Source organism: Myotis lucifugus, unplaced genomic scaffold (assembly GCF_000147115.1).
Source record: "Myotis lucifugus unplaced genomic scaffold, Myoluc2.0 scaffold_0, whole genome shotgun sequence".
Taxonomy (NCBI): Eukaryota; Metazoa; Chordata; class Mammalia; order Chiroptera; family Vespertilionidae; genus Myotis; species Myotis lucifugus.
This window is the reverse complement of record NW_005871048.1, coordinates 43,642,405-43,666,281: the sequence shown is the minus strand read 5'-3', so window position 1 is coordinate 43,666,281 and position 23,877 is coordinate 43,642,405. Positions and strand designations below refer to the sequence as shown.

Sequence of the window (23,877 nt, the reverse complement as noted above, 5' to 3'; positions counted from 1 at the left end):
TTCATAAATTGCGCAGTGAGACACGCTACATGTGCAAATTTTGCAATATACCTCTACATAAAGGGGCGTGTTTTGAAAAATATCATACGCTAAAAAACTATTAATTTCTATTTGTTTTGATTTATTATGAAAATTTTATTTTAAACTTTAAAAATATGTGTATATTTTTAGGTAATAAGTATTTTTTGGGTTTTTCGTATTTAGTTTATATATATCGAATTATTTATGTACTGAATAGATAAAAAAATGTCTGTGATTGAATAAATTTTCATTTTTTACACAAGAAACCGAAAATTTCATTTCAATCGAACCCATACTTCAAAAGATATAGGCATTTTAAACTAACTCTGATTTTGCGCGGGAAACCTAAATAATTCCCCGCGCCATCTTATATTTTGGCGGGAAATTCACCCGACACCGTAGTGATATAAATGTCTAATCACTATGTTGTACACCTGAAACTAATATATATTGAATATCAACTGTAATTGAAAAATATTCAAGATATCCTATTTTTAAAATGTCCCCTTTCTAGATCACCAATTTTAGTAAATTTGCTTTTAATAAAAAGCAGGTATTTTAATAGATGGCCAGTATTTCCCCAATACATTTAATTTTAAAAATATATGTGGTGGCTTCACTTTTCTCAATGCATGATGAACCCCTGGGTGAGGTGGGGAGGGTTAGGTAGGAGTTGAGTAGAGAAGGAAGTTGAATAATCTTGGAGGACAGGGCGGATTTCTTGGAAGCACTGACAGCCATTGAAGGTCTGAGACTATAAAAGTGAAAAGTCTGTCTGCATATTTGAGGAAAGCATTAAGACACCAGGGACATTTGTGTACCAGAAACAGTAGTTTCACAGAATATGACAGAGAGGCCTGGTCAGGGGTCATCAAGACAAAGGTGGGGAGGGTGGAGCTGAGCTACATAAGCATGAGCAGAGTTTGGTGTCTCTGGTGGGAGTTCTCAGGGGTAGACCTAGAGCCCCTGGGAACGTGGAAGGAGAGTGGAAGCAGGGACCTGGGTGTGTGGTGGGGTTGGGGCCTGAGCAGTCACTACCCAATTTTCCGAGTCACCAAGGGATCAAGAAGCAAATCCATTTGCATCTTCTTCCTGGTTTGAGTGTAGGATTTTAAGTAGCCTTTAAAACCACTTGCTGTCTTCACCACTCCTATGTCAGTTTGTGTGGGGATATTTTGTTTGCTCTCTAGGTGTTCTAATTTGAAGATGACTTCTGGCATATTTTTATGTTTGCAGTTTCTCCCAGTCAGGGCAGGAAGATCTTGGGAGACTTAGTCTTAATGGGGTTCACATCTGTTGGCCAGTTCCTTTGGGAGATGCTGCCTCCCAGTGGCTTCCTGTCAGGGAGCCTTCTGTTTAGCTCCTTTCCCATGCAGATGGCCTACCAATGAGCCATTGCTCCCTCTAAAAGGGCAGTCACATGGTGGTTCCCAGGTTCCTGGTTACCTGCTGTCTAGGAACTGCCCAGCTCACCTTGCTCAGAGCCAAGGTACAAAGTCCTAACGGAAGTTCAGATCTCTCCTTCAGGCATTTTATACCAATGAAGTGATGATGTCTAGCATGATGAGAGAATTAGTTAAGGAAAGAATCTAAATGAGGACTTGAAAATCATTGAATGCATTTCTCTTATACTGGGAATCAGATGAGAGACTGGGCTGTTTACTTTGATGTGTGTGTGAGCTCCAGAGAGTGCTGGGAGCCAAGCTAGATCAGCAAATCTGGCTCTCCAGAAAACTGTTTTACAGTTCTGGACCAGATCAGGCTTAAAAGACTTAAAAATTAGTCCAGAGTGTTAAGATGTTGTTGATAGAAGGCCCAGTTTCTCTTAAGAATGCTGAAGTACCTTCTGCAGAGCAAAAGGTAACTTGGGTCTTAAATCGTTGTTTACAGAATTTTAGAATTGCTAGGACAGAAAAGCAGTTGCATATTGAGACACAGCTAAACCGTTAACACCTGCAAAATAAGTGTGCCTTCTTGACCTTTGGCCCAGTATGTTGGATGTGGCAAATCAAATATAGTAATGGAAATTCTTCAAAATACACCAAAGATGAAAGTGTTTAGTGGTCATTGACAGTTTTGCTGGCATTATTTTAAGTGGTTTATATCTAAACATATTTATACTAGAGGCCCAGTGCACAAAATTTGTGCATGGGTAGGGTCCCTAGGCCTGGCCGCGATCAGGGCCGGCTGGGGCCTTCCTTTGTTCCACACCGCCCCCTGATGGTCAGCGCATGTCATAGAGGGCGGTCAAACTCCCGAGGGGACAGTTTGCATATTAGCCTTTTATTATACAGGACATCGGTTCTCAACCTGTGGGTTGCGACCCCTTTGGGGGTCGAACTACCCTTTCACAGGGGTCGCCTAAGACCATCGCAAAACACATATATAATTACATATTTTTTTGTGATTAATCACTATGCTTTAATTATGTTCAATTTGTAACAATGAAAATACATCCTGCCTATCCGATATTTACATTACGATTCATAACAGTAGCAAAATTACAGTTATGAAGTAGCAACGAAAATAATTTTATGGTTGGGGGTCACCACAACATGAGGAACTGTATTAAAGGGTTGTGGCATTAGGAAGGTTGAGAACCACTGATAAAGGATAAGGAGGCTGTCTTTACTAATTAGGTTGATGAAGAAGCTTTACAGAAACAAACCAAAGATGTATGAATATTATTAGGATCCACAAAGCACTAGATATTCCTCTTTCTTTCCCAATTTCTCCCAATCTCTTCCAATATCCATCTCTTTCCCTCTTTTCCTCTCCCTTCATATTTCTTATGGTCTAGAATGATTCTATAAATAATGGATTTCAGTTATTCCTGAGAGACAAATGAATTTATTGAATCCATAAATGAAAAATTTAAGTTGTTCTTAAAATTCCCTTTATAATAGAAAATTGATTTCAGGTGCTTTAAAAATTTTTTTTTAGCATTTTATCAAGGGGTTGAATTTTTTGAAAGGGTATAATCTTGTTCCTTTTTGTTTTCTCTCCACTGGTGGTTTTTTGTACTTCCCTGAAAATATGTTTTGTTCTGATAGGATGTACTGAGGCCTAGTCATGGCTGGACATGGTTTTCCTATCTTGCACGCACTGTGTATTTTTAGGTTCTGAAAAGCATGCGGATTCTAAGCTTATCTTCTCAGTTCCTCATATATGTAATTTACAAGAAATGAAGTGCTTTTAGCTTGCTGTGACTCTTTAGCATATGTGAGGAAGCCACAAAAATGCAAATGATTATATTACAGTTAGTGTGAAATATAAATAATGAAAAATTAGTATTGACTGTGAAATTGCACACACCACACTCCTTTAGTTATGATTGGGGAGAGGGAGATAAGGCTGGGCCAGGCAAAGCAGATGGTAGGTGCTGTCATTTCACGTCACCCTGGACCCCGCGTATGCAGTTGGATATAGTAACTGGCTCTTCTGCTGACATTTTCTTACGTGCAAACTGCAGTGCAGTGCAACGGTGCAGGGGAGGCGCTGAGGTGCTTGTGCTGGAATTGGTAAATTAGACCTATGTCAATCCTCCTGTCAACACCCACGTGGAGGTGGTGTGTGAAGTAGCAGCTGGGGCGGGGGGCAGGGGGAGAAGTAGATCAGAGAGAGAATGGGGGGTACAGATAGGAAGCCAGTGGCTTGGCTGAGTGGAAATAGCATCCTGACGTCTCCTACACCACAGTTTCAAGATGTAATGGGAAGGGCAGGAAATGGGGAGCTGAGGCCCAGGTTCCGGCCCCAAGTCCACCGCTGAGTAGCCATCCCCTTGTTTCTGGTTCTCGGTGTTCTCATCTGTAAAATGAGTGGGTGGGGCCAGATACTCTCAAGGCCCCTTGTCGTTGGAGTAGTAGATTTTCAGCTGCCAAGAAGAGAGAAGGAAAGTCTTTGCAGGCTGGTTTCCCTTCATTTCCTTCCATTTACACGCCCATTCTTTCACCATGGGTGGGTGAACATGTGCATGGTCTCCCTCCCAGGAGGCTGGCTCTGATGTCCTGTGGCTGTCCTCTGAAGCTGGGAACACCAGCACCCATCTCTGTTTAAAACTTATTTTCAGTGGCTGATCAAAGGTCAGGAATGGAGGCTTTTTTTAAACTTCCTGGATGGAGACTGATAATGAAGCTGAGTTTATGTCAACTCCCCAGAAAAAAAGAGGAGGCCAGAAATGCAAATGCCACCAACAGAGGATTTTAAAGATTTATAACAATTAGTGTTTCTGATACAGTAATGACGCTGGTGGTGGTAGCGGCATTTGTCTTTGTCAAACTCCATTGTCATTCAAGCACTTAATCTCCGTGTACTGCCAGGACTAAATTCATTTCCTTGTGTCTGCCTAGTGGATAATTTTTCTGCCCTTTGACAGTCCTGTCTCAGGTGCCTGCCTCACACCAGGGCCTAAAGGGAGAGCTGAGGGTAAGTCCCCTCCTGGCCTTTAACTCATTGCTGACGTGCTCGCTGGGGGGTGGGGGTGGGGGTGGGGTAAAACTTTTGAAAAGAGAGAACACTAGCATTTAAATGTCTCTTTCCCTCTTTTTGAATAAGAACACAGGTGGAATCAGGACCGCTATAAATGATGAACCTGGCACCAAATTAGACTTGAAGATGGGTTTTGCTTAAGGTAGCACAGCTTCCAGCATCCAAGTCCCTGTACAGGGAAGGCATGTACTTATGTTAAGCAACATACTTGGAGATTCACATACATGGAGATTCGTATGTGTTTACATGTATGCATGCATACATGGCACTGTGCCCTTGGTTTTTATTTCCTGTCCTCTAAGCAGATGTGCCTGCATTTTTGTCATAAATTACTCTAGAGTAACAATTGTGTCATTTCCCTTTTATTAAAATCCTGAGATGAATTTCTCTGAGCTCAGGATAAGGAAATGGATTGGCTTGGTCTAATAAATTTGAATTCTTTCTTTTAAGTAAAGAGAGCTGGGCATCGCACTGTGTATCTGTCTTTGCTTCGGTTACCACAAACCTCTGTTCAAAAGAACTCTGCTGTTTCGTCTTTGCTCCATTTTACTAGCTGTGGCTGTACAAACCCAGAGCGGCGAGACCCCACAGTGGGAGTGTAATACAGGGAAAGAATCTCTAACATCCCTTATCGTATTCCCATTCCATTCCAAACACCTTCATTTCACTTTTGCTGATTGTTTCTCAGGAATGCTTTAGAATTTCTACCCCACTACCCTCTTATATTGTTCTCTTATTACAAGATGGATCACTTTTAACTTCCTATTACTTATGTATCTATCATCCCTTTTACTCGTTTATAAATTCTTTGAAGACCCATTCTTTACATCTTAAAGCAATGCCCCCTGCATTGCAAACACTGAATGCTCTGTAAATGGAGTTGCCATGCAACCTAGAGGGTAAACCTTTTGAAAAGAGAACAGTATCATTTAAATATATGTTTTCCTCTTTTTGAGTAAGTGTAATAAGTCAGACAGAGAGAGATGAATACCATATGATTTCACTTACATGTGGAATCTAAAGAACAAAATAAGCACAACAAACAAACTCACAGATACAGGGAACGTTTGGGTGGTTGCCAGATGGGAGAAGGCTTGTGGGGGAGGGGGGTAGGTAAAAAAGGGGGAGGGGTTGAGATGTACAAATTGCCAGTTAGAAAGGGTCGTGGAGATACGAAGTGCAGCATAGAGAATGTAGTCAATGACATTGTGATGGCTGTGCTTGGTGGCAGACGGGTACTGCACTTGTCGAGGTGATCACTTTGTGAGTTATATCCGTGTCTAATCACTCTGTTGTACACCTGAAACTAATATAATATTGCATATCATCTGTAATTGAAAACAAAATAAAAAAAATGGGGGAAATGGTATTGCTTATAAAATACATGGCATCTAATTAAATGTTAATTTCAGATAAACAGCTAATATTTTTAGTATACTTATGTCCAATGTAACATTTGGGGCATGTGTATTAGAATTTATTTGAATTCAAGTTTATCAGGTGTCCTGTATTTTTACTTGTAAAATCTGGCCACTCATCAGTAAATGCTGGGGTGGTTCTGTACGTGGACATTATCACATGTCCTCTCAAAGGTGTAGATAGGAATGATGTGGCAGGCAGGAGGTCAGAGTCCCTGCACATGGACATTAGTACAGTATCCTTTTCTTAATTTCTCCCCATCGGAAGGGGGGCCACCGTGGTGGTCCAGGTCATCAGGGAGTTGCTGGCCAAGGCTGGGTCTCACTGCAGAATGGGGGAGTGTGCTGGGTGCTGGTCTGCTGAAAGGCAGCTGTTACAATCCCAGCAACATCCAGGCTTCCCTGGCTCCCGTTCAGATATGAACTCCCTGGGCCCTCATCTCCGCCCTTATTAGAATTTGACTGGGAGTGGTAATCTCATTGGATGAGAAGAAATATTTCTTTTCAAAGAACAAGTGAAGAGGAAAGAAAAGAAAGGAAAGGCCAAATGCACCTTGGAGAAGGACCATCTGTGAAGTTGACCCTGAGCAGATCTGATATATGATATACACTTTGATGTGAAAACCTGGGTGCATAAGCCCCACTGCCATGTGTTCTACAGTTACAGTGCTCTCTGTGGATTCAAATAGTAGGAGATTAAGTGCATTTAATGGGATGGCTAGAAAAAATAATGACCAGGCTCTCCGTCGAGAGATGGCCATTTGGAGGGTGATTGGAATCACCAAATGGCCATTCCCCCACCTGAGCACCGTAACACACTGCTTCCCCATAAGCATGGCTACAGTCTCTAAAAAGGAACATTAGGTAGCCTAGTAGCCTAGTGATACTGTTACTTTAAGACAGACCTCGGCCCTGGACTTTGTGGCTGCTTAATGTCATCCGAGCTTTCAGAAGAAGCCAGTGGGTAAATGATAGACCAGAAATGGAAACGTTGAATTCCAACCCTACACTGGTCATTACTTTCCAAGCAGTGCTGAGGCAATCGTCACCCTAATCTTGGCTTTGATTTTTCTCTTCTTAAAAACAAGGGCAGCCCTAGCCGGTTTGGCCCAGTGGATAGAGCGTTGGCCTGCGAACTGAAAGGTCCCAGGTTCGATTCTGCTCAAGGGCACATGCCCCAGTTGTGGGCTCGATCGCCAGTGGGGGACTTGCAGGAGGCAGCCGATCCATGATTCTCTCTCATCATGGATGTTTCTATCTCTCTCTCCTTCTTCCTTCCTCTCTGAAATAAAAAAAAATATTAAAAACAACAACAATAAAAACCAAGGACAATGTTCTGTTCTGTTTTGGAGAGCACTTAGTGATTTGTTAGAATTTCATTCAAAGCACAGGGTTGCAGTTGGGATAACAGTGGTCCCTGCATTCTGTAGCTTTTAAACCAGGTCAAGTGAACATTAGGCTTTTAGTGAGGGAGGAAGGAGACCAGGGGAAACAGTCCCTGATTACGCTCTCTCATTCCCAAAATTGGGGCCTGTAATACGCTACCATTTGGAGATGCTGGAGGCGAGCTATACGATATTTTTAAAGAGACATTTTGTAGTTGTTCTAGATTCTTTGCTTATTCAACCATCAGTATCAACAAACATTTCTTTAGGCAAAAATATTAGATTTTTTTAGGGAGCATACACAGACGTTGTTATTGAGGAGGAAGAATTTGAAATCTGTTTGGATTAAAAGTCAGCATGGAACAAAAACTGTTCCAAATAAATACATGTGGAAATACACTGTTAGGTGAATTAGATTTATATAGATGTTTCCTTGCAAAAATAGAGGACTTGTTGGGAAATTTGGACTTGTCTGTGTAGGTTGGGAAATGTATTTTATCTCCTCTGTGGCTACCTTTGTTCTTTTTGTTTCTTTTATGAAGCTCCTGATCCCAGCTCCTCCGTGGCCTCTGTCACAACTGTTTAGATGTAGGGCAGTTGTCAGAAATGTTTAGCATCTCACGGCTGCCAGTGACATTTCCGCGTGTCAGTGAAAGCATCTTAGTGTGCAAAAGGACGTTATTGAGTAGGATTCGTAATTTCTCCAAAAAGTGAGATGCTAAATACAAATTGTCCTCTAGTATCCCGACAGTTAGTCAGCTTACTTTGAAAATACACAGTACTTTGTGGATGTGTTGGACTCTTTTGGAGATGGGTTTTGGGAGAGAAAAATCGAAGGCAGAGGTGATGTGATGTTCTCCGTATCGAGTGTAAGGACACTGAGTCTTCTTCATAATTGTTATTGTTACAAAACAAACAACTGAACCAAAATTGAATACTCTTCCAGGCAGACTGGAGCTAAACAATGGAAAAATGGGAGCTCTGGGAGAAATACAAATGAGAGACAGAATGGGGAGTTAATATGCACAGACGTAAGTATGTGGTTCTGTGTGCGGGCTGTGATGGAGGGGTGCAAGGGCAGATGACTTCGGTCCCAGGTGGCACAGAGTTGACAGCGCAGAAGAGCATGCTGTGCACAGAAGTAAATGTCACTCTGTACACACGCAGCTGCATGGATGCAGATGGCTGTGGATTTCATGCCCGTGATGCCAAGATGGGCAAAGCATCCTGGATGGGGACCTGAACCCACCAACGGTGTGTTCACAGGGATGTGGGGCACTTGACCTGTGTTACCCCTGCCTTTATCACTAGGGATTTGGAAGCTCAGAGGGGAAAATAATGTATCCAGGGTTCCCTAGCGAATACATGGTGAAACCAGGATCCAAACTCATGTCTTGTCTGGTTTCCCACTCGGTGCTGCCATGTCCATTTGCCAAAAGGAATGAGAGCCAGTTTTTCCGAAGTGCCCTGTATGGAGAGGATCTGATCCAGTCTGACAGGGACACCACGGAGTGCCCTGGCCGGGAGGTGTTGAGCAATGGAAAGTCGAGGGGATAAAAAGCCCTTGTTTATTGCTGGCCTTCTATTTGCCAAATGGTAGGATAGGCCCCTATTCATATTCTAAATTAGTCCTCACAATCACCCTATGAGGTTGACCAGTGTTGTCCACTTTACAGAATGTCCGTGGGAAACTGAGGCTTAGGAGGTTAAGAAGCCTGACCAAAGTCACACAGCTAGCCCATGATGGTAGTTAGCCTTTGAATTTTGCATCTGAACCTCGTGACTGGGGTTGTCGAATGGACTTGAATTTAACAGTGTCATTCCATGAGTTTAAAAAGTGAATGTATTTCCAGGATCCAGAGGGACCCATGAACATGTTGGGTGGCATGACATTTTGGAAAGGATTTGACTAAATGGGCTGAGAAGTACAAGTATCACAGGGGAGGAGGAGATGAGTCTTACTGTTTGATTCTTACTTTGAAGAGGGCAAGATACCAGTCCTTGGGGAGGTTTTAGGAAGGTGGAGAGGAGGCAGATGGGGGAGCAGAAGGAGAAAGAGGAAGAGAGGACGGGAAGCTGACAAGGAGTTTAGCAGCTGCTCCCCTTATCTGCAGCTGACTCTGAGAAAAAATGGTTCTATTTATTTGCCGTTTCCTTCCATATATCTTCCCAGCAGCATTCATCAATATCTGTCATTTCCCAGGGGGTTTGGACATGTCTAGCAATTCATTCTGCTGCATTATATTTCAATACGCGGATGGAGGCAGCCGGATTGCAGATGTTAACTCTGACCTGTGCCCAGCCTCACTTAGATACCTCCAGCACCCAGCCCAGCGTCTGGGTGCCCTCACTTAGACATTCTGAGCAACACTGCTTGATGCCCGTTCTTGTTACCATGTTCTCATTAGAGTTGGCTCTATTTACTACTTCCTCAGAAATCAATTTGAAGTTGTCACGTTAGCCTTTGGTCTCTACAGCTAGAGTTTTACAGCCAAATTATTATGTCTCATGTGGGGTTTCTTTTTGGTAAGAATGTTAAATCCAGAGACTCACCATCGGAGGGGAGGCCACCTGGGTGGTCCAGGTCATCAGGGAGTTGCCTGCCAAGGCTGGGTCTCACTGCAGAATGGGGGAGTGTGCTGGGTGCTGGTCTGCTGAAAGGCAGCTGTGATAATCCCGAGCTCCCATTCAGATATGAACTCCCTGGGCCCTCATCTCCGCCCTTATTAGAATTTGACTGGGGGAGGTAATCTCATTGGATGAGAAGAATTATTTCTTTTCTAAGAACAAGTGAAGAGGAAAGAAAAGAAAGGAAAGGCCAAATGCATTTCTCTGTAAGTATGGATTCAAATTGGGTCCCTTTAAAACAGTGTGTTGGCATCGTTGTCTTTTTGTCATAAAATGGCAAGAGTGACAGGGTGGCTCTCTGTGACTGAGGGTGACAAGACCTCTGCTCCTTCGCACCATCTTTCCATGTCACCCACGCCGAGAGTGGTTTTAACTTAAAGCTGTAGCCACAGTGGCAGTGGCAGTGGCAGTGGCAGCACAAGATGCAGCTCACTGCCTCATGTTTGTCCAAAGGCTTTGATTGCTGTGGTGGAGACCTGTGTTTGTCATTTTCCCACAGTCCCCAGCTCTCTCACAGGAGAGCATTGGGTGTTAGTAACTCTTGAAATATTGGCCATGTACCCAGTCAGTCTGGGACGGCCCTAACTTATGTTCTGCTACCTGCCCTGCTTGCAGTAAGCTTCCTTTTAAAGTGGCCTCCTAACTCTGTCACCAGGCCTGCGGTTGGTACTGTTACCTTGCCATTCAATATTAAACATAGAATGCTGGTGCTGAGTGCACTTGGGCATCTCTGGGGGATTGGTAAACAAAACAGAACGAGTTCAGAGGCTGCTGCGTTGGGCGGTGAATTTGATTCAGACCTTGAGGCCCCATTGGCATCACCCTATGCCCTGACTACCAACGTCCCAAAATACATGCATGCCCTCTCCCTTCAGCTTGCGGTTTCCTTGTGAATCAGGGATCTCTGGCTAATAGGCAGTGATAACTTCAAGGTCTCAGGGTCCAAGCTCTGCTTTGGACTTTTCTTGTGTGCGTAAACACAGACCACTTTTTTTTTAGGGATAGAATAGCAGCACAATATAGAAGTCAGTGAACGTCAGCACCCACTGGTCACAGGCCTGTTGGTTTCTCAAATTATATTTATTTATGCCACTAAGAAGAATGATTTAGCAGCATTATTGATGCTGTCTAGGTATAGTTATTCTTTTGCAACGGGGACAAGAAATTGGAAGCCAGTCATCCATGTGAGAGGGAGATGAAAGGAGCCATGTCTCTGTGGTAGTGGCACACTGAGGATGAATAAGGGGGGCTGTAATTGCCTGTGGGCGTGACAGCCGCGATGATGAGGGACCCAGTGTTTAGGAGTGAGCAATGGGGCGTAGAAGAGGAATATCTTGATGATGATGGAGTGCACTCGAGGGCAGTGGCTGCTGACTCATGGATTCCATCCACATTCAGCCAGTGACTTACCATGGTCTTTAACCTTCCTCCATGGAGGGTTCTTAAAACACACAGTTCCTCTGACTTGTAAATGATCCAAAGGACTTAAGTTATTAAGTGTGATTTGTAAGAGCAGGTGCTGATGTAGTTTAATGTGGATAACTCCTTTTGGACCACAAAAAGGACCCCCTGATTTTTTCCTCTGGAAGGTGCAGTGTTTTGGGCTAAGCCAGAGAGGGTGGCTTTGTGTGTGGTAAAATATACATAACAAAATTGATCATTTTAACCATTTTTATGTGTACATTCAGTACATTCACAGTGTTGTGCAACCGTCACCACTATCTACCTCCAGAACTTGTCATCATCCCAAACTGAAACTCAGTACCATTTAAACAATGACCCCCTCACTCGCTCCTCTCCCCAGAGCCCAGTAAACACTTATACTTTTTGTCTCAATGAATTTGATTATTCCAGGAACCTCATGTAAGTGAAATGTTAACAACATTTGTCTTTTGTTGTTTGACTTATTTCATTCAGCATGTCTTAGGGGTTCATCCATGTCGTAGTGTGTGTCAGAATTTCCTTCCTTCTAAAGGCTGAAGCACATTCCGTTGTATGTATACACCACATTTTGTCTGTCCATTCATCCATCAATGGACATTTGGGTTGTTTCCACATTTTGGCCATTATGAATAATGCTGCTATGAATATGGGTGTACAGGTTATTGTTGAAGTCACTGCTTTCAACTCGTGTGTGTATTCTCAGAAGTGGAATTAAGCAAGGGAGGTGTTAGTTAGCAGTGGAGAGGATGAAACGGTGGGACTGTCCCTCCTCCCACCTTAGTGGTAGAGGTGAACTTTCTGTGAGAGCTTCAGTATCTACCCAGGTGGGCAGCATAGGGTGAGAGCTGTGAGCATGTGGCCCCATCTTCCTGCTCATGGTTCCAGCACAGGGCTAGCTTCCCATTGCTCTTTTTGTCCCAGCCCCTTTGTCTCTGTAATGCTACCCCCGTTCTTCTTCCCTCCCTGTGTGTAGCTCCCCCACCTCACTAAAACCCTCAAGAGCAACGCAGTCTTCCCCTGAGCTTCCCTTTGCTCCTGGTTGGTACCTTGGAGGGATACACAAACCTTTTCTGAGTTCTTTGTGGAGCTGAGCACCAAAGCCTTAGGCTGCTTTGTGATGTGGCCACCAGGTCTTACTTTCCCTTGAATGTCCTGTTTGTGCTCCAAGGTAAATAACCGGGAATGTAAGACTGTGGACTGACTGATACTGGTAGATCTATGTTGCAGTTCAGGTGCTATGGAACTTTTTTACTGGAAGCTTTTAAATCTAGTCAGGCACCATTATTCCTTGGTGGTAAAATACATCTCCAGAGGCTATATTTAATTCTTTATATAGCCATTCTGCTAAAATTATCGCTGGCCTGATATTTTTGTACTTCAGAGGGATACTTTAAGCTTAGGGGTGCTTTGAAAGCATGGGTATATCTCCTGTTTGAAAACATGCATTTATGGAGGATTTGCTTCTTGTTTTTTGGAATTCAGGATGGCAACAAAGGAAAACACATTTTAGAAAAGAAGCTGTGAGTAGCCTAGGCACAATCTGGGTCTAGGCTCAGTAACCTACATATTTTTATGTATCATCTTAAAAGGCTCCAGACCTTCTTACTCACTCTGTTAAGTAGAGGCCCCGTGACCAAACAGTAACACACACCAGTACAAAAAGGCCATTCAAAGAACCCACACCTCTGTGGTTGAAACCTGACCAGTTCTTCTGCCACTCTGGCCAACTGACTCCAGCTCTAATACAGACTCTATTATTGCCTCTAAAGTTCTTGTTATGCCAGTAGAACATATTTATTAAGTGTTTCAATAAACGTACAGGAATTTTAGAGCTGTATTTCCGAAAATCACAGAGCTGATCAAAGTTACAGCTGTAACAACAGGCCCCATTCGGTATTAAAACATAGCTGCCAGATTGCCAGGGAAGCTCACCTCTCATACAACTAATTGGGAATGGTGTTATCCATTAATTTCCACCCTGTGCAGCTGAATAATGTGGTTGACAGATGCTAATTTTCTTAAATTGTAGGCAGCAAATGATGCATGAATACAACAGCAACACACTTTTTTAGAGGCTCTTGGTAGTCATCAGAAAGGGAATTTATATAAAGTTTGATGTAATCACTACCAACTATGGCACAGTGTTAGTGCCTTCTAATGACTGCCTTAGATCCATCTGTTGTCCTTTCTTCCCTAATAACACTAATGGGGGTCTAGGCAGGAATAAAACATCCCATGTGTTAGGCTAACCAACCCTCCAATTTGTAACATTCATATGATTCCTAAGGACAAGGCTCATACAAGAATAATGACATCTAAAATCTAGCCCGCGATGGCATTATAAACATGTCATTATAGATGTGTACACATGCTTCCTCATTGAATTGTTTTTTCCAGTGGCTTAACACCATTTTATTTCTTGCTCACCTTATAATTCATTGTGTGTTGGGTAGCCCTTTGTATTTCTTATTTATTTCAAAGTTTACATTTATTGAATGTTCCTTGTGTAAAAATCCTTTCTGTTTTGATTTACAACCACTGCATAAATGTACCCCTATTTTACAGCTGAGGAGCCTGGGGCTTGGAGAAGTCTATGAATATGTGATGGAGTCTGTGTTGGGGCAGAATTGGCACTCAGCAGTCTGACTCTAGAGTCCACCACGACTTAGAGACATTAATTTTCCTGTTAACTGCCAAGGACCTCTATGTCCTATTAAACTTAGTTCAAACTCTGTTCTAAAATTGATCAACTATTGACCATCTAAAGGTCTCCTTGTGGGTTAGGATCTGTTAAGTCACAAAGACTTAAAGGCTGATAAAGTCTCTCCTCAACCAAATTCTAGCCATGCGACTCCAAGCCCTCTTTCTCCACTAGGCCTTAACCTTGACCATTAAAGATTTGAACACACACTTACGTAGTTTCTAACAGCTCAAGGCTACATCCTCAGGATGACCCTAACTCCCTTAAAGTGCCTACCTGAGAAAACTCAAGGCTGCCAAAAATTTGCTGCTTGTTCTGGTCACCAGGTAGGATCTGTGTCTCCCTGTCTTTGTGGGAGGGTGGAATCCTGACTTCCATGATCGCCAGCTAGCAAGCAGAGCTGGCTCGATCGCAGTTCCACTGACTAACCCTTTGCAAATTTTCCCTTCCCTGACTCAGCTGAGCCTCCACTGGCTCCCTGCCCTCTTCCCTGCTTTTCCTGTTAAAACACCCAGTTACTTCTGTATAAATTGAAGGTGAATTCAGTTCACACTGGCCTCTTTTTTCCTGTGGCAGTAGTTCTTACTGATTAAAATCTGTCCTTACCACTTTAAGTAGTGTCCAGCTTTGCTTATCTTTGACAAGGCACACCTATAGTCTTTTTACCAAGATTAGACTCATGCAAGAGGTAGCAGCAAATGAAATGTATGTGTAGTGTTGGCCTGAGGGATTTCAGAGGAGAGGATGGCATGTGTGTCCTGTTAGCAAGGGTCTCTGCTTGCTGTAAACTGCCCTGTGAGAGCTAACAACAGTGAAGTGTTCAAAGTATGGTTTGAGTCTAGAGAGAGAACAAAGTGGCCCTGGTTCCTGGTGTCCCCTCCCCTAGTGCTTTTTCTAGGTCTGTCCACAGCAAGCATGTCAAACTTGCAGCCTGCAGGCCTCATGCCTTGTTTATTTGGCCCGTGTTAGCCTTTGAGTTTGACATGCTTGGTCCAGAGTTTGACATGCTTGGTCCTCCCACCTGAACATGCCGGGCTCATTGAGCTTGGATCCTAGCAGATGAATTTCTTGCACTGAGGATATATTCAGAAACTGTGCCTGCTTCTGTCCTGCTTTCCCACTGGCAGAGAGGGAGCCTTACCCAGTCATAGCTGCCATGACTTTCAGGTTGGGACCATAATGAGGGTCCTCGTTCTCCTTGGAACTTCTCCCCTGCTTCTTGCTTCCTCACCCCACCCAGACCCTGTGGCTCTCCACGACCATCACCCACGCCCCTCCCTTATGTGGCCTCAGGAACTGCCATTATGAGGGGTGTGAGGAATATGCTCTTGGCTTGTTTGCCATGTTAGATTTTGGAGCATTTTTTTAATAGGAATCATTAAAAGCAGTATTATACAGGGTATCCCCAAAAATGTATACACACTTTTCCTTGATAGCTCAATTGATATTTCTTTCTTTTCAGATTTAACCCATTGGAGTTAATAACTATTCAAAGTATGTATACATTTTTTGGGACACCCTTTATAATGTCATATAAAGAAATTAGTAGAGAATAATTTAATACAACTGCATATACCTGCTAGCCAGCTCTTTCAAAGCTTAATATTTGCCACATTCTTCAGCTACATTAGAAAAACTTAATATTAAATTTATTAAAACCACAAGTGAAAACTTAATTCTTATTCCCTGCAGATAATTTTTAAAACAATGAAATATTATAGTATACTTCTCCCTGGACCCAGTCCCCATTTTCCCTGCCAGAGAGAACAACAGTTTTGCAAGAAATACTGTTCTTTATTGCAATATTGTTCAATAGTTTTCTCCAGTTCTTTTGTGATCTGGCCAAGGAGTCTGTTGCCATGGTTTATTTTGTTGCTGTGGTGGTGAGGGTGTATCGGTGAGTTGTAAAGCTCTTATGAGCATGTGAGTAGTAATAGTATATTGGCTGCCTTCCATGTCCCAGGCTGAGTGCCTTAAGTGCATTATCTCATTTAATCCCATCTGCATGTTATTTTCTTTTAAATATAAAATCATCCTCTCTTATACCTTGTTTTTCACCTTAGCATATGTGATGAATATTTTCCTGTGATAGGATTTGGGCTTCAAAGTAAGAATCCAGGTTTTGCTCACTTATCAGCTGTGTGCCCTGGTCTAATTATGTAATCTCTCTGTGCTTTAAAGTGGAGATAATATTACCTGGTACCCCATAGGGTTGCTAAGATGTGGCAGTATTGGCATATAGTAATGTCTCAATATATTTTAACTATTATGCTATACTACAAATTAAATTTAAGAAGATAACCTGGTTAGTTTTATGTTTCCCGTTAAAGTGCATTTCAGTCAACAAATGTTTATTGAGCACTTACTATATGCCAGGCACTGTGCCAGGGACTGTGCCAGGTACTAGGAATACAGAAATGAATACATATTTCTTCATCTTGGGGATTATAAGGAGATAGTCTAATAATTATTTTCTAGTAAAAGAGAAAAGGACTGAATTACAGAATTTTTTAGTGACTTAACAATATTTAGCCTTTACACTTTTTATGATGATGTTACATTCTGTTCTTGTATCTACCTTGGTTTTAAAATGAAGCATCTGAGCCAGAACAGTGATGAGGCTAGACTCCCTCCATCATATAAGCTTTGATTTTAGGTAGCTTCTATACCTCCCATCAGGCCTCTCTCTGAAACGTGTACAAAGAAAATATAAAGCATAGAATACAGGAAAAGACACAGGAAGGACCAGAAGGAAAAAAACCAAAAACGTATGGGTTCTGATTACTGGAGGTTGGTATATTTTTAACATGTGATGCTTTTCAAACAGTGAGAGTTAATTCTGTGTTAAAGAAACCATTTATGTATGTAATAATGGTTAGCATTCCTAAATGCAGTCTATAATTTTCCTGTTCTTTATTAATGTCCCACTTTTATGTCTAAAGGGGGCAGATTTCCCAAAGCCCCTATTAGTCTAGCTTTTAGTTCACGTTTCAAAATAAGGCAAGAAAAAAAATCTAGACTTTAAATGTAACATATCTTACACAACATATATCTCACTAACCCCCCTGCTGGCCTGGTCACCCCACGCAGCCTGCTGCTCAGTCGTTTGGTCGTCCCTCACTAAGCCCCCTGCTGGCCTGGTCGCCCCATGCAGCCTGTTTGGTCGTCTGTTTGGTTGTTTCGGTTGTGACGGTCGCTTAGGCTTTTATATATATAGATTAGACCTCTACATGGACAATTGTAGGAGCTGCCCCTAGCTCCTATACTTTGATATTGCTGGTAGTTAGAATGGATACTAATAGCTAACCAGCTAATATATTGCAATATTTATTAACCAGTGGGACATGCTTGTGAAGTGTATGCCACAGGTAAGGGAGTGAGCCTCTTTTACAAGGAACAGATCTGTTGGGGGAGAATCCAAGGAACAAACGTCACCTCTGCTCCAGGACCACCAGCCACACATGTGGCTGCAGTCCCTCCTGATTCTGAGTGGTATGAAGCTGGAGTCCCCACAGACACAGCCCTTGGATGAGACACCACAGACTGCCTGCCATCTTATTGTCCCTATGTGTTTTATGGGAAAAAAGTGCCCACTTGTTCTTTCATCATCCAAGAAATATTTAATGAGCACTGACTACGGCCAGTCATTGTGCTAGTATTGGGACAAAGCAGATAAAAATCAAACATGGCCTCTGCTTTTACTGAGCTTCATTACTATGTGAATACTCATAACTTCATCCCAACTTCCTGAAGTCAAAAAGCCTTATTTCTTATGCATTGATAACTGGTCCTGTCCCTGTACTAAGAAATTAATACAGTGTGAATTGGTTCAACTGTTTGACTTTCAAAGGCATACATATATATTAGAGTTCAAGGTTGATGTGAGTTGCTCAGTGAAGCTCAACTGACATTGATGTCCTGATTTATGCAAATGGATACAATTATGTGTCCTGTGGACATGGTTGAATGACCAACCAGTGCCTCAGAGAGGGAAGCACCAGCCCCATTTCACTTTGAAAGAATTCCAACTCTTCCTTTTGTTGGTCATGATCTCCACTTTGAGAACTCTTTTCCAGATGAATCCTCAATCACTTTCCATATTAGACATTTTAAAAGTACAGTTATAACTGCATAAGTTTATTTCTAAGATGCTAGGAATGCTTTGTGTATTATATTCATCCTCGGCACATTTGGTGGAATAGGCAGCAGTAACAAGATACTTCATTCTGCCTTGGCTGAAAGCTACAGATGCTGGGGATGAAGAGGTACTCTTGGGTTTATGTGGGAAATCAGGGTCAGAACTTGTCTTAATTAAAACAATTTGCCTCCGGTTGCTTTTGGTAAATGTAATGGCAAACGTTATATAGAAGGATGGTCAAGAAGAGATCTACCGTTGCCATGGAGGTGTTACTGTTTTGCCTGTCACTTACATTGTCTTCTCTTTAACCCCAACAGGAAGGTACCTCCTTCCTAACCCCACCGCAGGACAGACCTGGTCAGCATCTGCGGAGACGTCCAACCTCGTGCGCATGCGCAGCCAGGCCTTGGGCCAGTCGGCTCCCTCGCTCACGGCCAGTCTGGTAAGTGTGTCTCTGGGCTCTGTCTGTGGTGGGTTGGGTTTTACCCGTCTTGCCACCTCACTAGGGATTATTTTAAGTTTATTGACTTTAACTAGATTTGAACCTACATTTAACATTAAGCACAGATTTGGCAATGTGAAATTCCTTGCTTTCAGTGTGCTCATTTTTCCAAGCGCCAACCCCCAACCCCCCAACTTAATTTGGAGTATTTCTTTCAATTTTTCTCTGTCTCCTCTCTTCCCTCAAAAGAAAGGAAGATGTTTCTAAGCTTTAAAACAATTTCAAAGTAACAGAGAAGTGGCAAGAGTAAGAAAAATAATAGAACACCAACTGATCCTTTACTAGATTCAACTATGAACCTCTTGCCCAACTTGCTTTATCATTTGCTTTCTCTCCCTCTATATAGACACAGGCATATACATATATGTGTACATGCACACATACTTTTTTAAACTGTTTGGGAGTAGCTTGTATATACTATAGCCTTTTGTTATCACAGTTATCAACTTCAGTAAATTTATGGCTGATAAAAGCCCTTTATCTACTCTGCCATTTGCATTTCAGTTTTATCAATTGGCTCAATAATGTCCTCTATAACATTTTCCCTCCCCCAGAACAGGATCCAGTCCAGAGTCATGCATTGAATTTAATTGTCATATCTATTTAGTTCCCTTTAATCTGGAATTATTTCCAGAGCCTTTATTTACCACTTTGACATCAAGATCTTTGAGGACTATATACTCCCACCCATGTGTTTTAATGGAATATTTCGCATATTACATGTTGCTTATATGTTTGATATTTCCTCATGGTGAGATTTATGTTTTTGCATCCCAATCTAGAATATCACATGGGGTCTGCCATCTGCAGACACATATGTCTATCTGTCCCTCATTGTGAAGTTAATTTTTCCCCCCAGTCAAGGTGTTGCCAGATGTCTCCACTGTAGTTAGACTTTTGCTCTTGTATTCAATAAGCATTCTGTGGGGAGATACTTTCAGGCCATGCAAACATGTTTCTCCTCATCAACAATTCCCCCTAGATTTCCAGAACATGGTGGTTCTTGCCAGGCCCCTTCTTTTCTGTGATAATTGAAAATGGTCATTATTCCAACTCTAGCACTTTCTCCACATTTACCAGTTGGCACATGATACATATATTTGCGTATTTTTTGGTAGCCTGGACTCTTACATTCCTTTTCTTTTTTTCAATGTACACCTTTATTTTTAACCATGATCCTTCCTAGAATTTTGTGTTCTAGTGGGCTCATTACTTTTCTACTTTAACCTTTGGCCTAGGAGTGTTTACAAGTTATTTTTGCATTGGTGGTAGGGGTTGTATGGTATGGGAATAGATTTTTAAACATATTTTACTGATGATGATGCAAATAATATGTAAGTCAGTGCATTATGATGCCTTTTAATTTGATGCATTGATAATAGGTTATTTTGGATAAATGGGAATCATTCAATAATGCAGAGAGATGTGAGTTAGGTCCTGATTTTGCCATTAGATAGTGTGTACACTTGAGCAAGTCACTTCGTTTCTCAGACTTTATCATCTCCATCTGCAACTGCAAGATGAAAAGAGGCATAAACAGTCTCTGGAATTCAACTTTGGAACTCCTGAATCTACTTTTCAAATAATAAAGATTCTGAATGGTATTGAATAATTATCCATAAAAAGTTTCTTTCAGGATATATTATGATTTCAAAATTGACTATGATCTTTCAGCCAAAGTTCATTGTCTTCCTTTTATGAAAAATTTGGGACTTATTTTAAATGTGCACTTAAAGTGATGATCACATTTTCCTCCATCTCATCCCCAAGTTCAAAGTTACTTTTTCTTCTGGGGGAATTTTATCAAAAGCTTATTTTACTGTGAGTATTTACTTTTTAAGGGACATTTCTCACAATTAGTGATTTTTTTTTAAAAAAAGTATTTTTTGGGGTCAATGCAATATTATTCTTAACACTTAAATATTAATCTTGTATGTTTATTGCCAAGAAAATCATTCTGATTAAAGCAACACTGTTAAAAGTAAGATATATACTGGTATATACAGTATGTCTCATTCAGAAGTTTCATGATTTCTGAGTTGTAGTTTAAGGAAAACTATTTGTGAGCTGTTTGACCAAGTCTCTGTCCCCCAACCTGAGAGCAGCAGCAGCTGGAGGAGGGCTGCCGGGCTGAGACCCTCCTGATTCCCTCGTTATTCTGCTTGAATTGGTCTAGGTTTCTATGCCATATCATTTATATCAGTGTGTCACAGTATGTACCCTTTGCAGAAGTGTTATTAGTTAACCCCTAGAGTGCCAGGGAGCGCGATCGAGCTCCTCTTGTCTTTCGCCAAAAGTGCCGGGAGCGCTATCGCGCTCCTCCTGCAGTGTCACTATTAGATGCTAGTAGTTCACTCTTTATTGACAGATGGCACCTAAGTGCAGATTACTTACAATGCCGAATGTTTGTAGTTCTAAAATTGACCACTGGCATTTATCTTCCTAATTTTTTACAGGTACTATGATTTTGTGAAGTTTACTCAGATTTTGTAGCCCTAGAGCTTCGAAATGGCGTCCAGTTATAAGTCTGCTTTTATTAGTGATGATGATATTGCTAAATATGTCAATTCTTGCTGTGAAGATGACAATTTTGTGGAAGATATTGGAGAAGGGTGTCCCTCTATTTTAACATTATATGTTTTGTTCAAATTTTTTTCTACTAGTATTTTATAATACAATCAGCAAACAATATATGTCAAAGATGAAAACAAATGTAGTAAAGGTTTCCTTAAGTTTTTCAATATGTAACTTCACTTACTTGCGATTCACAATTTTTTTCCTAAACTGCTGTAAAATCAGCAAAAATGCCTTGGCAATTTTAGCATAGTTCCTAGGATATTGGGTGGCACTCAAAGGGTTAATGTTTTTGGATTGGATTATGTTTAAAGTGCCTCTGCTGATTACAACTAACAGATTTGATAATGATGCTGAGAGGTGGAAATATACACCTATTAGAATTTACTTTCTTTTTCTTTTTGCGGGGGGCGGGGGGGGGGTAACATCCTATATAATAAAGAGCTAATATGCTAATTAGACTGAACAGCAGAATGACCTTCCGGATGACCTTCCGGATGAAGCCGGGGCTGCGAGGGCCGAAGCAGCTGGGGCTGCAAGGGCCTACCCTTGCACGAATTTCGTGCATTGGGCTTTTAGTTTTTTAATAAAATTATATAGGTTTCAGGTATAGAATTCTGTAATAGATCATCTGTATATTGTATTATGGGTTCACCAGCCCAAGTCAAGTCTCCTTCCATCACCACTTATCTCCCCTTTACCCTCTTCTATCCCCTTATCCCCTTTCCCTCTGCTAATCACCCTACTGATGTCTGTGTCTATGAGTTTTATTTTTCCTTTGCTGAATCCCTTCACCTTTTTCATCCAGCCCCCAACCCACTCACCTATGACAGCTCTCAGTCCTCTGATATCTATGAGTCTGTTTCTGTTTTGTTTGTTAGTTCATTTTGTTCATTAGATTCCACCTATAAGTGAAATCATATGATACTTGTCTTTCTCTAACTGGCCTCTTTTCTCTTCTTCCTCCTCCTTGTTTCTTTCTTTATTTTCTAAACAAGCTGATGTTTTTGGAGGTGCTCTGTACAATAGAACATGATTCTCTTGGACCCTCTCCTGGCCACGGCTCTCACCTCCAGCCCCCCATCTTAGAGCTGTAAGCCAGCCTTCTCCTTCTGACTCTCCTTGGCTTGTATCATGGTGCACCTTTGTTTTAATTCTTTGTGTTTATGCCTGATATCCCCCTGCTAGACTGCAAGCTCCTTCAGGGCAGAATTCCTGTCTGGTTGGCTTTCTGCTCCTCACTGCTCCTAGCACAAAGCCTTGCGTATAGGAGGCATTCAATAAATATGCCGATGGAACAAATAATTATTCCTAGGAAGTGACAGATTCCTTTACTTGCAAGGCGAGAGTGATGGTGTGATTCTCTCTGCTGTAATGGGTGGCCTAATAAGATCATCCATCTAAAACCTCTTTGGTTTTGTTGTTCACGGCATCTTAAAATTGTGATTAGCCTTAAAGTCCATGTAATGGGCCAAATCCCATTTAGTTCTACATCAGCCGTTCAAAAACTAGGCTGACAAAATTATGAAGAGATTACAGTGTCCATATTCAAGGAGATTTTATTAATCTGCCTGTAAGCAGTCATGTAACAGATTGGCTTAAATATTTTGTTGATTCACTGAAAAAGTGAGTCAAAGCAAAGTGTGTGTTCAAGTGTGTAAAAACGGGAAAAATAGGGATCAAAGCGGTTTATGTCCAAATAACGGCATTACAAGTTGATATAACAAATTTCATGTTCAGCACAACATACATTTCAGAAAAGTAGAGACCTGAGAGGGATTCGTATGTTAATAAGATATAAATGAAGGCCCCATGGCTGGCAGGTATTCATATGTTAGTAAGATATAAATGAAGGCCCCATGGTTTGGTCGGTATGAATTTTAGTAAATGCATGACCTATAGTGATTTAAATGCCACAGGCAAGCTTGAAGGTAATGCTAACTACCTTCTCAAAAAGGAGATTAATTCCTAGCCCAAAGTATCTAGTTTTCCTTGGCAATGCTAAATGTAGCTGTGCTCCCTCTCCCAGACATTTGGGGCATTTCAGATAAATGACATGTTGCCAATTCATCCTAAGTAGCCTGGTTGCTGGCAGAATACATGCTCAGCCAGTGTCCGCCTGCTGGGACACCAGCCGGGAGTGCTGATGAAGTGTCAGATGTATACTTCATATACATTAATCTGGAGAGGGGAAAACTCATTTCCCCATTTGCTTCCTCCATCTTTCTGTCCCTCCACACACACACGGGTAGTTTATCAAAGAAGTCATAGTCGTCAAAAGCAGGGGGGTTTAGACAGATGCTGCTTTCCGGCAACACATGGGCATTTCAGGAGGCAAAAGCAGGACCAGTGGTGACTTACTTTTCTTTAGGAAAATAGGGTTGTGAGCTTGGATGGTTCAAGTTTAGAAATGGTGTATGTGGTCATCCACTTCTTTTGTACTTTGGGGTAATAGATAGATGGCAGAAACACAGTGAAAATTAGTTTTCAGTTTTTCCCTCCAGTTTTCTGTGCGATTTGAATCATGAGACTGATGTTTTGTTTGTGTGAACGTCCTGTCACATTCTTTCTTATTGGGG

At 41.7% G+C, this 23,877-nt stretch overlaps 1 protein-coding gene across 1 annotated transcript in view; it reads left to right on the top strand.

Moving 5' to 3' along the window:
• LOC111823024 (microtubule-associated serine/threonine-protein kinase 4-like) overlaps window positions 1-23,877 on the top strand; it is a 122,503-nt gene that overhangs the window by 9,202 nt on the left and 89,424 nt on the right. The window contains exon 3 of the mRNA XM_023745029.1: window positions 18,540-18,664. Coding sequence (XP_023600797.1) covers window positions 18,540-18,664 — 125 coding nt within the window. The remainder of the gene's footprint in view (window positions 1-18,539; window positions 18,665-23,877) is intronic.